Genomic DNA, 17767 nt, shown 5'->3' with positions numbered 1-17767 from the left:
AATGGTGTGCCCTAGGGATTAGTGCTAAGGTATCAATTTTTTTTACAATTTACATTAATGATTTGAATAAGGACAGAAAATAAGATTGCTAAATTTGTGGTAGACAAGATGATAGTTAGGTCAGCAAATTGTAAGGAGGACCTAAGGAAGTTCAAAAGTAAGACAGTGGCAAAGATTTAGAAAATGGACTGTCAGTCATCAGAAAGGTTAAAATTGATAAGGAGATGACATTGGATAAGCTGTAGGTAATTACATTTGACAAAGCATCAAAACCCATGGGATGCCACCAAGGATTTTTAAAGAAATGACAGTCAAAATCACAGAAGGACTGGCGATTATCTTTGTCTTTTCTAAACTCATTGGTGATGCCAGAGGACTGGAGAATTGTAAATATGACATCTCTGCTCAAAAAAGGTTCAAGGACAAAAGTTCAAGGGCAGCAAGGTGGCACAGTAGTTACTAGTGTTACCTTATACCACCATGGACACACATTACCTAGCCTTGGGTAACTGTGTGAAGTTTGCATGTTCTCCCCATGTCTGTGTGGGTTTCCGTTGGGTGCTCTGGTTACCTCTGGGTACTTCAGTTTCCTCAGGGAAGGCAGATGAACTCAGGGCATGGTTAGGAACATGGGACTGGGATATCATAGCAATTACTGAAACATGGCTCAGGGATGGGCAGGACTGGCAGCTGAATGTTCCAGGATACAAATGCTACAGGAAGGATAGAAAGGGAGGCAAAAGAGGAGGGGGAGTGGCATTTTTGATAAGGGATAGCATTACAGCTGTGCTAAGGGAGGACATTCCCAGAAATACATCCAGGAAAGTTATTTGGGTGGAACTGAGAAATAAGAAAGGGATGACCACCTTATTGGGATTGTATTATAGACCCCCCAATAGTCATAGGGAAATTGAGAAGCAAACTTGTAAGGAGATCTCAGCTATCTGTAAGAATAATAGGGTAGTTATGGTATGGGATTTTAACTTTCCAAATATCGACTGGGACTGCCATAGTGTTAAAGGTTTAGATGGAGAGGAATTTCTTAAGTGTGTACAAGACAATTTTCTGATTCAGTGTGTGGATGTACCTACTAGAGAAGGTGCAAAACTTGACCTACTCTTGGGAAATAAGGCAGGGCAGGTGACTGAGGTGTCAGTGGTGGAGCACTTTGGGGCCAGCGACCATAATTCAATTTGTTTTAAAATAGTGATGGAAAAAGATAGATCAGATCTAAAAGTTGAAGTTCTAAACTGGAGAAAGGCCAATTTTGACGGTATTGGGCAAGAACTTTCAAAAGCTGATTGGAGGCAGGTGTTCGCAGGAAAATGGGAAGCCTTCAGAAATGAGATAACAAGAATCCAGAGAAAGTATATTCCTGTCAGGGTGAAAGAGAAGGCTGGTAGCTATAGGGAATGCTGGATGACTAAAGAAATTGAGGGTTTGGTTAAGAAAAAGAAGGAAGCATGTGTCAGGTATAGGACAGGATAGATCAAGTGAATTCTTAGAAGAGTATAAAGAAAGCAGGAGTATACTTAAGAGGGAAATCAGGAGGGCAAAACTGGGACATGAGATAGCTTTGGCAAATAGAATTAAGGAGAATCCAAAGGGGTTTTACAAATATATTAAGGACGAAAGGGTAACTAGGGAGAGAATAGGGCCCCTCAAAGATCAGCAAGGCGGCGTTTGTGTGGAGCCACAGAAAATGGGGGAGATACTAAATGAATATTTTGCATCAGTATTTACTGTGGAAAAGGATATGGAAGATATAGGCTGTAGGAAAATAGATGGTGACATCTTGAAAAATGTCCAGATTACAGAGGAGGAAGTGCTGGATGTCTTGAAATGGTTAAAGGTGGATAAATCCCCAGGACCTGATCAGGTGTACCCGAGAACTCTGTGGGAAGCTAGAGAAGTGATTGCCGGGCCTCTTGCTGAGATATTTGTATCATCAATAGTCACAGGTGAGATGCTGGAAGACTGGAGGTTGGCAAACATGGTGCCACTGTTTAAGAAGGGCAGTAAAGACAAGCCAGGGAACTATAGACCAGTGAGCCTAACCTCGGTGATGGGCAGGTTGTTGGAGGGAATCCTGAGGGACAGGATGTACATGTATTTGGAAAGGCAAGGACTGATTCAGGATAGTCAACATGGCTTTGTGCGTGGGAAATGATGTCTCACAAACTTGATTGAGTTTTTTGATGAAGTAACAAAGAGGATTGACGAGGGCAGAGAAGTAGATGTGATCTATGTGGACTTCAGTAAGGTGTTCGACAAGGTTCCCCATGGGAGACTGGTTAGCAAGGTTAGTTCTCATGGAATACAGGGAGAACTAGCCAATTGGATACAGAACTGGCTCAAAGGTAGAAGACAGAGGGTGGTGGTGGAGGGTTGTTTTTCAGACAGGAGGCCTGTGACCAGTGGAATGCCACAAGGATCGGTGATGGGCTCTCTACTTTTTGTCATTTACATAAATGATTTGGATGCGAGCATAAGGGGTACAGTTAGTAAGTTTGCAGATGACACCAAAATTGGAGGTGTAGTGGACAGCGAAGAGGGTTACCTTAGATTACAACAGGATCTGGACCAGATGGGTCAATGGGCTGAGAAGTGGCAGATGGAGTTTAATTCTGATGAATGCAAGGTGCTGCATTTTATAAAAGCAAATCTTAGCAGGACTTATACACTTAATGGTAAGGTCCTAGGGAGTGTTGCTGAACAAAGAGACCTTGGAGTGCAGGTTCATAGCTCCTTGCAAGTGGAGTTGCAGGTAGATAGGATAGTGAAGAAGGCATTTGGTATGCTTTCCTTTATCGGTCAGAGTATTGAGTACAGGAGTTGGGAGGTCATGTTGCGGCTGTACAGGACATTGGTTAGGCCATTGTTGGAATATTGCATGCAATTCTGGTCTCCTTCCTATCGGAAAGATGTTGTGAAACTTGAAAGGGTTCAGAAAAGATTTACAAGGATGCTTCCAGGGTTGGAGGATCTGAGCTACAGGGAGAGGCTGAACAGGCTGGGGCTGTTTTCCCTGGAGCGTCGGAGATTGAGGGGTGACCTTATAGAGGTTTACAAAATTATGAGGGGCATGGATAGGATAAATAGTCAAGGTCTTTTCCCTGGGGTCGGGGAGTCCAGAACTAGAGGGCATAGGTTTAGGGAGAGAGGGGAAAGATATAAAAGAGACCAAAGGGGCAACTTTTTCACACAGAGGGTGCTACGCGTATGGAACGAGCTGCCAGAGGATCTGGTGGAGGCTGGTACATTTGCAACATTTAAGAGGCATTTGGATGGGTATATGAATAGGAAGAGTTTGGAGAGATATGGGCCAGGTGCTGGCAGGTGGGACTAGATTGGGTTGGGATATCTGGTCGTCCTGGATGGGTTGGGACAAAGGGTCTGTTTCCATGCTGTACATCTCCATGACTCTATGATTCTTAGTCCAAGGATTTGCAGTTTAGGTGGACTGGTCATGCTAAATTGCCCAGTCATGTTCAGGCTAAGTGAATTAGCCATAATAAATGTGGTGATAGAGTGGGGGTGTGTGTTGGGTGGATGCTGTTTGGAGGGTTGGTGTAGACTAGATCACCCAAATGGACTCTTTCTCCAAACTAGGGAATCTGTGGTAAGCCCAGATCCAAAGACCAGTCAGTTTAACATCAGTGGTTCAGGAAACTTCTTGAAATAGTTGCTACGTGAGATAGAACGAATAGTCACATGGAAATGTATCTGCTAATTAGGATCTCTTAAGAGAAAAGCATTTTTAACCACCCTTTTGGAGCTTTGTTAAAAGTTGACAGAGAGAGTCGATGAGTGTAATGGTGTTGATATACGATACGCACATTTCCAAAAGGTATTTGATACAGTACCACAAAACAGACTTCTGAGAAATGTCACATTTCATGAAATAAACAAGACAGATGTCACATGGATACAAAATCAACCAATGGATAAGAAATAGAGACTAATAGTTAATGAATTTTTTTCAGATTGGAGTAAGATTTGTAGTGATGATCGCCAGTGGTCAGTTCTGGGACCCTTGCTTTTCCTAACATACATTATCTAAATATTGATGCACAGGGGACAACTTCAAAGTTTGCAGACAATACAAGACTTGGAAGTATTATAAACTGGACAGTGTACAACTGAAAAAGGACATTGACAAGTTAGTGAAGTGGACAGATAAGTGACAGATAAAGTTCAAAGTGGAGAAGTATAAGGCAATACATTTTGATAGAATGACCATGGTGATACTTTAGAAGATAAAGGTTGCAACTTTGAAAGATGTGCATGAGCATATATGTTCAGGAGGCAGTGGCATATTAGTAATATCAGTGGACAAGCAATTTCATGAGCTATAATTTTAAGTGCATCTTAGAGATGATAAACACTGACTTGCTGAGCACTGGTGGTAGACAAAGTGATATTTGTGGATGTGGATTTGTGGAAGTGATGCCAACTTTGTCCTGGATGGTGTCAAGCTTCTTGAATGTTATTTGAGCTACATTCATCCAGGCAAATGCAGCATATTCCATCACACTCCCAATTGTGCCTCATATCTGGTGCAAAGGCTTTGAGGTCTAAAGAGGTAAGATACTTGCTTCAAGTTTTCTAACCTCTGACCTGATCTTGTAGCTACAGTATTTCCATGGCTAGTCCAGTTCAGATCCTGGTCAATGGTAACCCCCTATCTCAATGGCATGATAATGAGTCTTTAAAATAGATCAGAGCATCTAACAGCAGTATCAGGCAGCCTGTTATTGCTAATTTGTTGGTAAATAATCAAAATCAACGCAGTGACCACAATATGGAACACTGAAATAGATTTAAATCATAATGTATAACAACATTAGAACAACAACACAAATTTTAACACTTACAGGTATTTCAGATTGTCCAAGTCTTCAAATGCTTTTCTTGGTATTCTCTTGATTTGGTTGTTGTTCAATAACCTGTATAAATAGAAAACAAAACATTAATTTTGATTTTCATGGCATTTTCCATGCCACAAAATGAGGGACATTTCATTTAGAAAGAACAAGTTCTTTGTACAAGGAAGAAAGCTTTCCCTTCATTAGTGAGTGCCTTAACCAACTCTATCAATAAACACATCGAGTTAGACCCCATCTACCATCCCTGAGAAAAAGAACAGGCAATGACATCACCACAGGAAATGACATCACCAACCCAAACATATAAGTAGAAAGCAGGAATTATCAGCAATGCTTCACCCGGAGGCTCACTGAAGATATTACCTAGTAGGGTGATGAAACATCTGGAAATGAACCTTCTACATCAGCGAGCAAACCTACATCCAGGACCTGAACCTGAGCTACAAATCTTCTCAAAACTTGCTGAGTGCCAGAACTATTGCATTGTATATGGCAAAGTTGATCTGTGAATTCCAAAAATTAAGCTTAAGAATTAATTCACTGAATAAATTATTTTTGTACTTACAACCTAAACATTATATCTAACGATAATACTTCTCAATGAATGTTTGTGCCAGCTGAATTGGCTGCTACCAATACAAATATATGTGTTTATTAAATATCAGAAAAACTGATTAACTGTGAGGACAACTTCAGGCAGATTTCAACTTAATGGCCATTATAAAAACTATCTGATTTTTAATTTAATATTACATTTGTGAAGTAAGTTAAAAATCTATTCCATTATTTTTTGTACAACCACACTAGCAGGAAAGCAAACATTAAGAAAAATAAAATCCTATCATGATACATACTCTTCAATATCTGAGACATTAACCTGCTATTCAAAGATAGTGTCGGTTCAACCAAATCTTTCTTGGCACTTGAAAAATGTGTTGCTAAACAAATTTGAGTTTTAACTATCATCATAGTTCCATTCTACTGAACTGGTATACGTACAACGGTCAAAGGGAGCATCTCCCAAGAAATTTAATTTTGGACTAAACCTTTTCTGCTATTTTGACCTGGTGCTGTGTGATTTTTAACTTTTAATTTTAATCTGTGATAGTGTTTCAGTGGCTCAGATGTAACCATATCTGCAGAACCTTCAGTCCACAAATTATTCTTCTCTCCACATTTAAAAATCCCAAAATTTTGTTGATCCAAGCATGAAAATCATGCACTATTGCATTTAATATTGGCATTAGTGAGTGTGCCTACATTTTACATAAATTCTGGAATTCACTCCTTTTAATTCTCTGCCTCACATCTCACTAATCTCAACTGAGACACTTGCTAAAATCTACCTTTTTAATTAAATTTTAGGTCACCTTGTACAGCTCGATTTGTTCTATAATGCTCCTCTGAAGTACCTTGGATGTTTCATTGCTGCATAAACATAGGTTGTTGTATTATGAATTACATCAGTATAGTGGGAACAGAAGAACAGGTGGTGTCATGCTAATGCACACTCCAGATTAACAAAGAAGAACAAAGAGCAATACAGTACAGGAACAATTCCTTCAGCCCTCCAAACTTGTGCTGACACATTTTACGCTTGCATATTAAAACAATCTTCACTTACAGGATCCGTATCCCTCTATTCTCTTCCTATTCATATATTCGTCCAGGTGCTTCTTGATTGCTGCTATCGTGTCTGCTTCCACCACCTTCTCTGGTAGCACGTTCCAAGCACTCACCACTCTATGTGTAAAAAACATGCCTTGCACATCTCTTTTAAACACCACTCACCCCCAAACACCTTGAACCTGTGTCCCCTAGTAATTGACCCCCTTCAACCTTGGAAAAAGACTCATACTTTCCACTCTATTCATGCCATTCACAATCTTATAAACTTCTATCAAGTTAACTCTAACCTCCTGCATTCCAGTGAAAACAAACCAGTTGATCCAACCTTTCTTCAAAGCTAAAATACTCCTGGTATTACCTGGCAACATCCTGGTAAACTTTAGCAGTACCCTCTGCAAAGCATCAACATCCTTCTGGTAGCATGGTGACCAGACCTGTATGCAATATTCCAAGTGTGGCTGAACTAAGTTAAAAGTCACACAACACCAGGTTATAGACCAACAGGTTTATTTGCTCCTTCATCAGGTGGTTGTGGAGTATGATGAAGGAGCAGTGCTCCGAAAGCTAGTGATTCCAAATAAACCTGTTGGACTATAACCTGGTGTTGTATGATTTTTAACTTTGTACACCCCAGTCCAACTCCGGCACCTCCGAATCATGGCCTAATTAAAGTTCTTTAAAGCTGTAGTTGTGTATCCTTACAGTCAATGCCCCTTTCAATGAAAGCAAGCATGCCTTTTTTACTACCTTATCTACTTACACTGCCACCTTCAATGATCTGTGGAGCCGCACACCCAGATCCCTCTGTATATCAATACCTCTAAGGGTTCTGCCATTCATTGTAAAATTTCCGGCTAAACCTAACCTTCCAAAATGCATCACCTCACATTTGTCCAGATTAAACTTCATCTGCCTTCTTTCTGCCCGTGCCTTGAACTGATCTATATACTGCTGTATCTTCGGACAATCCTCCTCATTATCCACAACACCACTAATCTTTGTATCATTCATAAACATATTAATTAGACAAGAAGAAAGTGAGGACTGCAGATGCTGGAGATCAGAGTTGAGAGTGTGGTGCTGGAAAAGCACACAGCAGGACAGGCACCATCCGAGGAGTAGGAGAATCAATGTTTCAGGAATAAGCCCTTCTTCAGGAATGGGGTTTATTCCCAAAACATCGATTCTCCTGCTCCTCGGATGCTGCCTGACCTACTGTGCTTGTCCAGCACCACACTCTCAACTACTAATTCGACAAGCCATGTTTTCTTCCAAATCATTTGTGTAGAACACAAACTGTAGAGATCCCAGTGAGACACCACTAGTCACAACCCTCCATTCAAAAAAGCATCCTTCCATCATTATCCTCTGTCAGCTATGACTAAGCCAGTTTCCATCTTGCAAGCTCACCTCGATACCTGATCTGGGATGTTGGTTTGAATCACATCATGGCAGATGGTGAAATTGAATTCAGTGAAATCCTGTAATAAATAACTAATTGGTGACCATTTAGCCACTTTTGATTATTATAAAATAAAATCTGGTTCACCAATATCCATCAGTAAGGGAAATCTGTCACTCTTACCTTGTCAGGCCTAAATATACGATTCCAGATCTACAGCAATGTGATTAACTCATAAGTGCCCTCTGAAATAGCTCATTATGTTTATGGTGAGAGGGGAAAGATATAAAAGAGACCTAAGAGGCAACTTTTTCACGCAGAGGATGGTACGTGTATGGAATGAGCTGCCAGAGGATGTGGTGGAGGCTGGTACAATTGCAACATTTAAGAGGCAATTGAATGGGTATATGAATAGGAAGGGTTTGGGGGCATATGGGCCGGGTGCTGGCAGGTGGGACTAGTTTGGGTTGGGATATCTGGTCGGCATGGACAGGTTGGACCAGAGGGTTTGTTTCCATGTTGTACATCTTCATGACTCTATGTCACTGGGTCCAAGGGATAATTAGGGATAATGATAACAAATACTGACCATTTGGGATCAGTAATAAATGCTGGTCTAGTCTATCAATGTACACATACTGTGAACTGTTCTTGTGCAAAATCACACTCAATCACAACTTACATCGATTCCTAAAGTGGAAACAAAATGTTCCTACATAGCAGAATCTTTTCTTCCTTTGAGATTTAATTTATCCTGGCAAAATCCTCCTTTCAAATCATAAGACATAGGTTAACTAGTCATTACTTCACTTTGTTGGATCATACTGTGGATAAATTGGATGAAACATTTCCTGGCATAATGGTTCACTTAAAAAAAGAATATAAAGATTGCATCCTTTACATATATGCATCTTCATGAAGCTGATGGAACAAGATGACATGCTCCCTTAAACGAATGCCTATGCGAATGATTTGCTTTTCAAGAGATCAGACAACAAAAGAGATTGATTGGGCGTGAAGCTATCTGATTTATATTCTACTATGTATAATGTCACTGGTCGCCAACATTACTGTTGCTTTTTGATCGGACTCTTGCAGGATTATAATCTTAGAGAAGTGACATGACTGCCCTAGATTCTGGCAGACTGCTGTAGAGGGCCTTTAACAGCACTGACTTTGAACATTTACAATCTAAAACTCGTTTCTTATTAATGTGATGAACTGATAAGCAACAAAGCCAGCAAACTTTAATCAGCCAAATTATACAATAATTACAGTACTACTATGTCAATATGCTTCAGGTTTAAACCTCACATACTCAGTGGTCTAAGCAAATTAATACAACTATTTTCAGGGTTTTAAAGGCTGAATTTTCCTTTTATTTTTATCTTTTTCTATGAAACTCATGACAAGCTGCTCTGTCATGGCCCCATGTTGACTTTTCACACACAATCTTCCGCTCTTCAGCTCATTAATTGTGTAATTGGTCTGTTCTTGTCTGTCAGATAGAATGATGTGATGCAGATGTAGAAATGCTTTTTGTTGCCCCGTACTCTCTCTAACTGTCCCATTGCACACATCTCTTATCAAAGCTCATGACTAGACCCTCACTATGGCATTCATCATGCCCCCCTCAATGGCTCCAATCCTTCTGATCCTCCCAAACTATCAACATGCTCCTGCACTCTGCACTTCCTACTCACTCACTCAACATTTTCTGATTTCAAGGAGCTATGAACTTGCACTCCAAAGTTCTCTTTGTTCACCACATTCCCTTGGACCTTACCAGCAAGTGTGTAAGTCCTGCTAAGATTTGCTTTCCCAAAATGCAGCACCTTGCATTTATCTAAATTAAACTCCAACTCCATTTCTCAGCCCATTGGCCAATCTGTTCAAGATCCCAGAGTAATCTGAGGAAACCTTCTTCGCTGTCCACTACACCTCCAATTTTGGTATCATCTGCAAACTTACTAACTCAACTCTATCATTCTGCCCTCCTCAATCCTCTTTGTTACTTTTTCAAAACTTAATCAAGTTTATGAGACATGATTTCCCATGCAGAAAGCCATGTGGACTATCCCTAATCAGTCCTTGCCTTCCCAAATACATGTGCATCTGTCCCTCAGGATTCCCTCCAACAATGTGCCCACCACTGACATCAGGCTCACCGGTCTATAGTTCTCTGGTTTGTCCTTACCACCTTTCTTAAGTAGTGGCACCACATTAGCCAACCTCCAATTTTTTTGGCACCTCTTGGGACCTCAACTGATGTATTATGTACAGTTCTCGGTGTCACATTTTTGGAGACATATGAATGCATTGGAGAGAATGCAGAAGGGCTTTCTGATAAAATGGTTCCAGTAATGAGAAATTTCAGTTGTAAGGATAAATTGAAGGAGCCAAGACCTTTTAGAGAGGTGAATTTTAAGATATCTGATAGATATTTCTAAATCATTAGCAGTCTGGATGGAGCAGATGGTGATAAAAATGGCTTTTGAAAGGAACATGAACCAGAGGACACAGAGTTAACGTGATTTGTGAAAGTAGCAAATGCGAGGAGAGAAAATACTTTTTGCACACAGCAAGTAGTGAGGTACAGAATGTACTACCTGAAAATGGGGTGGAAGCAGTTTCAATTGAAATCAAGAGGGCATTGGCTGATTATTTAGATAGAAATAATATGCTAGGGTGAGGGGGATATTGAGAGTAAGGGAAGATACTCATTTGAAGAATTGGTGCAGGCATGATAGCCAAATGACCATCTTCTGTACTGTAGCATTTCTGTGATATTCTGAATACTTGACAATATTCTGGAAATAATGCTGAAGACTTGCACTTGCTTTCCCCCAACCATTTCAGTACAGGTACAATGCTGCTATCTATCCAACAAAGTGGAAAAGTACCCACACTTGTCCTGCATGCAAAATGTAGGACAAATTGTATCCAACCAATTACCAGTTGGAATCATATCTAGTGGACAGGAAGGTGATTGATGCTGTTGGAAGTCAGTCACCTTAGTCCAACATATTTCTGCAGAAATTCTTCGACATACTGTTTTAGGTTCAACCGTCTTCAGCTGCTTCATAAATTACCATTCTACCCCACCCTTATAATATAAGGTCAGAAACGAGATGTTTGCTGATGATTGGACATATTCGGCACCATTAGTGACTTGTCAAATATGGAAGGAGATCCTGTTTAATTGTAGCAAAACCTGGACATTTACCAGGCTTGGGCTAACAAATGGCATGTAACATTCAGGACACACAAATGTCAGGCAATGACCAGCTCCAGCAAGAAATAATCTAGCCATTGACATTCAAGAGCATTACCAACTCTGAATCCTCCACTACGAACATTCTGTGGGTTGCCATTGACAAGAAACTGCATTGAACTAGCTATATAAGTACTGTGGCTATAAGAGCAGATCAGACCTGAAAGGTTCTGCAGCAATTAACTCACCTCTTGACTCCCCAGAGGCGCAAGGTGCAAGTCAGAAGGATGTTGGATTAATCCCCACTTGACTGAATAAATTTAGCTTCAACAACAACTCAAGAAGAGGTGGATATATATTTGAAAGTGACAAATTTCAAGGGCTACAGAAATAAGTCTAGAGAATGGGACTAGCTGGGTAGTACCTTTTGGAGTTAGGACAGACAAGATGAGTTGAATGGCTTCCTTCTATATGTAAAAGTCTATTACTTTATAAGAAGTTTGACACCATCTCAGATAAAGCAGTACACTTGATTTGCACCACATCTACAAGCTCCCTCCTCCACTAATGCACAGTACTAACAGTGTGTACCATCCTCAAGGTGCACTGCCAAAATTCACCAATTCTCCATCAGCTACATGTTCCAAACCGAAGACCATGCCATCTAGAAGGACAAGGGTAGTAGATACATGGGAATGCCACCATCTGAAAGTTCTTCTCCAAGTCACTCATCATTCTGACTTGAAACTATATTGCCATTCTTCCCACTGGGCTTTCAGACTTGTCCAATTTCACCACCATTTCATTGATACCTTCCTCAATACAAGTGTCATCAACAAACTGTAGAAATACACCAAATATCCTTAGATTACCTTGCCACATCAGCATGGTTACTTTCAAGTGACACACCCTTGCAACCCTTGAAAATTTCACAGGAATACTTATGACTTATAGTCATAGCATCATACAGCACAGAAGCAGAGCTTTCAGTCAGACCCTATGCCAAAGATGATCCCAAACTAAAAGTAGTCTCACCTGTCTGCTCCTAGCCAATTTGCCCCCAACGCATTCCTATTCATTTATTTGTCCAAATGTCTTTTAAACATTGTAATTATGCCCACATCCATCACTTCCTCAGGAAGTTCATTCCACATGTTAACTGTCCTCGGTGTAAAAGAATTGCCTCTCATGTCTTTATTAAATTTCTCTCTTCTCAATTTAAAAATGTGTCTCCTAGTCTAGAAATCCACAATCTTTAAGAAAAGACACCTATGATTAATTCTATCTATACGCCTCATGATTTTATTTCACCTCTCAACCTCCTACACAGCACTGAAAACAGGTCCCAGCCTATCCAGCCTCTCTTTATAACTCCAACCTTGATACATGGCAAACATCTTGGTAAATCTCCTCTGAATTCTCTTCAGCTTAATAATATCCTTCCTATGACTGGGTGACCAGAACTGGACACAGTACTCCTGAAGAGGCATTACCAATGTCCTGTGCCAATGCTAAGAAAGCAAGCTACAAGTCAGAAGATAAATCTTGTGTATCTATGTAGGATGTATGTGCATCGCTGTAGTTAAAGAAACTTGACAGAAGCATGTAACCATGTTAGCTTGCTTTCATTGCTCAGTCCTTTGAGTATAGGAGTTGGGAAGTCATGTTGAGATTGTACAGGACATTGGTAATGTCTCTTCAGGAGTACTGGTCACCCAGTCATAGGAAGGATATTATTAAGCTAAAGAAAATTCAGAAGAGATTTACCAAGATGTTTGCCATGTATGGAAGTTTGGAGTTATAAAGAAAGGCTGACAGATATCCTATCTACCTGTCATTTCCTGTGGTGAAGTCACTTCCTGTTCCTTTTCTCAGGGGGTGGTATATGGAGTCTAACACAGGAATTCACCATAGGAAATGACATCACCAACCCAAAGAAACCCAAACATATAAATAGAAAGCAGGAATTTTCAGCACTGCTTCGCCTGAGGCCCACTGAAGATGTTACCTATTAGGGTAATAAAACATCTGGAAATGAACCCTCCAGCTCAGCAAGAAAACCTACATCGAAAGTCTCAACCTGAGCTACAAATCTTCTTAAAACTCACTAATATCCATTATCCTGTTTCCTATCATTCAATCAATTTTGTATCCACATTGTTATTGCTTTTTTTATTCATAAGCTATAATTTACGCACAAGTCTTATGTGCACAGTATCAAATGCTTTCTGAAAGTCCACGTAAACCACATCAACTGTGTTACCCTCATCAAGTCTTACTGTCACCTCTTGTAAAGCCTTCAATAATTTCTTGAACCACGATTTTCCATAGAGACATTCATGCTGTTCCTTCTTAACCAACTCATTTTTCTTCCACGTGACAACAAATTCTATCCTGAATAACTGTTTCTATAAGTTCCCCGCCAATGAAATTAAACTTGCTGGCCTTCTATTTACAAACTTCTTGAACAAGGCTTGCAATTTTCCAGTCTTCTGACACTTCCCCCAAGACTAGAGAAGATTGAAAGATTATGGCGCGGGTCCCTATAATTTCCCCTTGCACTTGCTTCAAAACCTTTGGCTGCATCTCATCTGGTCCCAGTACCAGATTTGTTCTCTACATCCTTTCCACTGGTTGGTAGTCACAAGACTACACCAAGCAAATGTCTGCCAAACCTTCCAAGGTTGAGAGAGGGAAAAAAATCCACTTAAGTATTGGGGAATTTCTCTTTTCAAATCATTTGCTCATACTAGGATAGTAAGTGAAAAGAAAGTGCGTTTTCTTAACTTCTTTTGTCCCTGACCCAAATAAAGCAATTAAGTGAACAACTCCATTATTCAGTCTTGGCTAGTTATGTTCCACAGATAGCACTTATTTGGTCTCAGTGCCATTGGAATAAGTATTCCCAGCTTATTTGACTTTAGTACTGTATCACAGCTGGTCTAGATCTTGTCAGAATATACAAGGATGTCATTACTCAGTTCTGAATCCTCTCAGATGTATAATATTTTTTCTGCTGAACTAAGCTAAATTGTATATGATTAGCAATATTCATACTATAGAGAAGGTGGTGACTGGTTGTCAAGTGAATTCCGATTAGTGGCCGAACTGCCACAGACAGGGTTGAGCAAGGTAGAGTTAACTGCCAAATATTTGGGTAAATTCAACCCAACCAATCAATTCTAATTTGTTAAGCAATAGGTGAGGTGAATGCACCAGGAAATATTTATCCTCTAAATATTTTTGTGGTTGAAGACATTATAATCCACAGATATGTTCCTTCAGTGCGATTCACCTTTCTGCCTGCAAGCATGCTGTGAGAAAAATCAAAACATACTTCCCCCCACATTGAGTGATCAGCCTTGGTCAGGCCATCTGAAGCACCTTTACAGAGAAACATCCAAATTAGAAGCTGGAGGAGACCGTTCAACCCCTCAAGGCTGCTCTGCTACTTAATGTGATTATCAAACTCACTACCCTCAGCCCACCCTTCCCCCACGTCTCCTGATTCCTTGCCACAAGAGCTGTATCCATCTCTTTTTTGAAAACACAATGATTTGGCCTCAACCACTTTATATGAATTCACCATAGTGAATTCCACAGGGTCCTAAAAGTCCTCAGTCCTTCAACCTTCACCCCTGCTCTGCCTCACCAGAAACATCTTTCCTGCATCTAACCTTTCTAACTCCCCTCATCATTAAACTCCAGTGAATATAATGCTAACTGACTCAATCTCTTCTTATATGTTAATCTTGCCATTCAAGGAATCAAAAAGCCTCTGCTCCCCTCCACTATAGCAAGGGCATCTGATAAAGAGACCAAACTGTACACAATATTCCAAGTGTGGCCTCACCAACACTCTGTACAATTGCAGCAGACATCCTTGTTCCTATATTCAAATCTGCTTGCTATGAATACCAACATATAGTTTGCCTTCTTTATTACGTGCTGCACCTGTGCACTTACTTTCAGTGACTGGTGCAAGAAGATGCCCAGGTCTCATTAAACATTCCCCTCTTTTCTTTCTCCATTTCCATCTTTCTTTATTCCTTTTCCATTGACACCTCTTCTTTGTCAGTCATGTAACAGGATTCTACCATTTAGTTATTAGAAGCAGAAGGGTGGCATGGCGGTTAGTACTGCTGCCTCACAGTAGCAGAGACCCGGGCTCGATTCCAGCCCTGGGCAACTGCCAGTGTGGAGTTTGCATGTTCTCCCCGTGTCTGCGTGGGTTTACTCCGGCTTCCTCCCATAGTCAAAAGATGTGCAGGTCAGGTGAATTGGCCATACTAAATTACCCATAGTGTTCAGGGATGTGTAGCAAATGTAGAATAATAGGGTAGGGCGATAGGCCTCAGTGAAATGTATTGCATCAGCTGTATGACACTATGATCTGTTGCTATAAATTCTGTGTTTTATGATCCTGCTCCATAAGCTATCTGATGAAGGAGTAACACTCCGAAAGCTTGTACAGGTAGACAATCCTTTATCCGAAATCCCGAAATCTGAAAAGCTCCGAAATCCAAAGGTTTTATTGTGAAGTTTTTTTCTCATTAACAAGGTTGTTTGGCATGCAAACAGTTCACGCAATTTCACATCCATTCAATGCATGTTACTCAGATATGACGTGGGTGGGCATGACCCAGCACTGGATGGCCTCAATTCCTGTCTCAGGGCCTATCAGTACTCAATGAGTCTACTGTTCAGTAAGATCTTTTAAAAATTTCACCGTCAAACTGTCATTTATTCCAAAATTCGAAAAATTCTGAATTCCGTAAACCAACTGGTCCCGGGTATTTCAGATAAAGGATCATGTACCAGTACTTCCAAATAAATCGGTTGGATTATAACCTAGTGTTGTGTGATCTTTAACTCAATAAGGTCGCACACCACTCATTTTTCCAAACTTCAATGGAAAGAAGTCCAGTCTATCCAAATTCTGCCAAACAGGAAATCCCCCCTCTTAGATATCAGTGAAGTGAATCTTCTCTAACTGCCTCTAAATCACTGACAGGTGGAAGGAGGTTAAGGTGAGGGTGATAGGCCACAGAGGGGGTGGGAGTGGAGAGGTCGGGAAGAAGATTGCAGGTCAAGAAGGCAGTGCTGAATCTGAGGGTTGGGACTGAGATAAGGTGGGGGGAGGGGAAATGAGAAAGCTGGAGAAATCTGCATTCATCCCTTGTGCTTGGAGGGTTCCTTGGCGGAAGATGAGGCGCTCTTCCTCCAGGCATCATGTTGCCATGGTCTGGCGATGGAGGAGGCCAAGGACCTGCATGTCCTTGGCGGAGTGGGAGGGGGAGTTAAAGTGTTCAGCCACGGGACGGTTGGGTTGGTTGGGTGACTCAACTCAAATTCAGTTAAATCATAAAGTAGAATTTTTAAAAAACAACTAGATTTAAAAAAGGGAATGAAGAAATAAGGAGCAAGAAGTGATCAAAGAGATTTGAAGCAACAAGAACATTCTTTTAATCAAACTGTTCTGTGATGTCATCATCATTATTTTTTGTTTGACAGTAAAGATCAAAACAAACATACAGTCCGTTTGAAGGAAGTGGAACATTGTAAATCAGATTTCTGTATACAGGTAGTTCTCCTATAATGCCATAGTTCCATTCTAGCAAAACCTTGCTTTATAGAAAATCACTTAATCGAAATAATGGGGCTAATGCGAAAAGTTGGGTTAGGGACAGACCAGCAAAAACAAATCACTCACAATCACTCAAAAAATACCCAAATGTCTAACACAAAGTATAGCACAGTCTGAATGAAATTTGAAATCATATTTATTATTGAAACAAAATTACATTCAACACAGTACATTTACAAAATGTGCGAAAATGTCTCACAGAAAGCTGCTCTTGTCAGCAGCTGACATCAGCGCATGCTCAGAATGGCATGAAGACCAGCATTAGCATTGCACATGTGCAGAATGGCACTGAGACTTCCACACTGACATTGGCACATGCACAGAACGGCATAGAGATTTCAGCGGGCATATCGGCACATGCGCAGAATGAGACATGCAAAAGGATCCCCACTGGAATCACACTATTGCCAATGGAGCTAAGCATTCTCCAAAATACCATTTCTTAATTCTTCAGTGATGTTATAGACAAATCGAAAAGCCGAAACATGTGTTATCCAAGAACTACCTGCAGTTAAAAATTAAAATTATAATGCTACTCTTTCTAGCAAAAGTCTTGAACCAACTACCTTTCTACATTTCACTTCCAAGGAAATCACTAAAGGTTTCACTCATTTTCTACTGACCGCAAATCCAAACCCAAACAAAACAGGCAGTTATCTCAGACATGGGATGTTTCACAACCTCATCTTGATGGTATAAGTGATTTTCTACCCCATTTCCTTTAAGTGGTTGTTCATTTATACGTGAATAGTGCAGGTTGATCATTTTATACCAGGAAATAGCAATAACTGGACCAGATTTAAGAAAATAATTAGAAAATAATGGTAATTAATGACACATATTCTCAATGTACAAATCGGCCAGTATGCTTAGATAATGAGAGATACACTGACTGTTGCAAATGTTCAGAACTAGGTTAATTTACACCAACCAGTCATTTATTGTATATAAACGGCATCTTGAGTTAATGGCTGTGTACGGGCTTC

The 17767-nt window shown here is 40.4% G+C and overlaps 1 protein-coding gene across 3 annotated transcripts in view; it reads right to left on the bottom strand.

Moving 5' to 3' along the window:
• Nucleotides 1–17767, bottom strand: part of LOC122549088 (peroxidasin homolog) — a 589463-nt gene that overhangs the window by 299046 nt on the left and 272650 nt on the right. For all 3 annotated transcript variants that reach the window (XM_087986415.1, XM_043688312.2, XM_043688313.2), the window contains exon 3: nucleotides 4878–4949. In XM_087986415.1, the coding sequence (XP_087842541.1) occupies nucleotides 4878–4949 (72 nt within the window). The remainder of the gene's footprint in view (nucleotides 1–4877; nucleotides 4950–17767) is intronic.

Source organism: Chiloscyllium plagiosum, unplaced genomic scaffold (assembly GCF_037043375.1).
Source record: "Chiloscyllium plagiosum isolate Xiang-an unplaced genomic scaffold, Cpla_swu_hap1 HiC_scaffold_4, whole genome shotgun sequence".
In the NCBI taxonomy this organism is placed as follows: domain Eukaryota; kingdom Metazoa; phylum Chordata; class Chondrichthyes; order Orectolobiformes; family Hemiscylliidae; genus Chiloscyllium; species Chiloscyllium plagiosum.
Note: the sequence above shows the minus strand (reverse complement) of the source record. Positions and strands in the feature narration are given on the sequence as shown.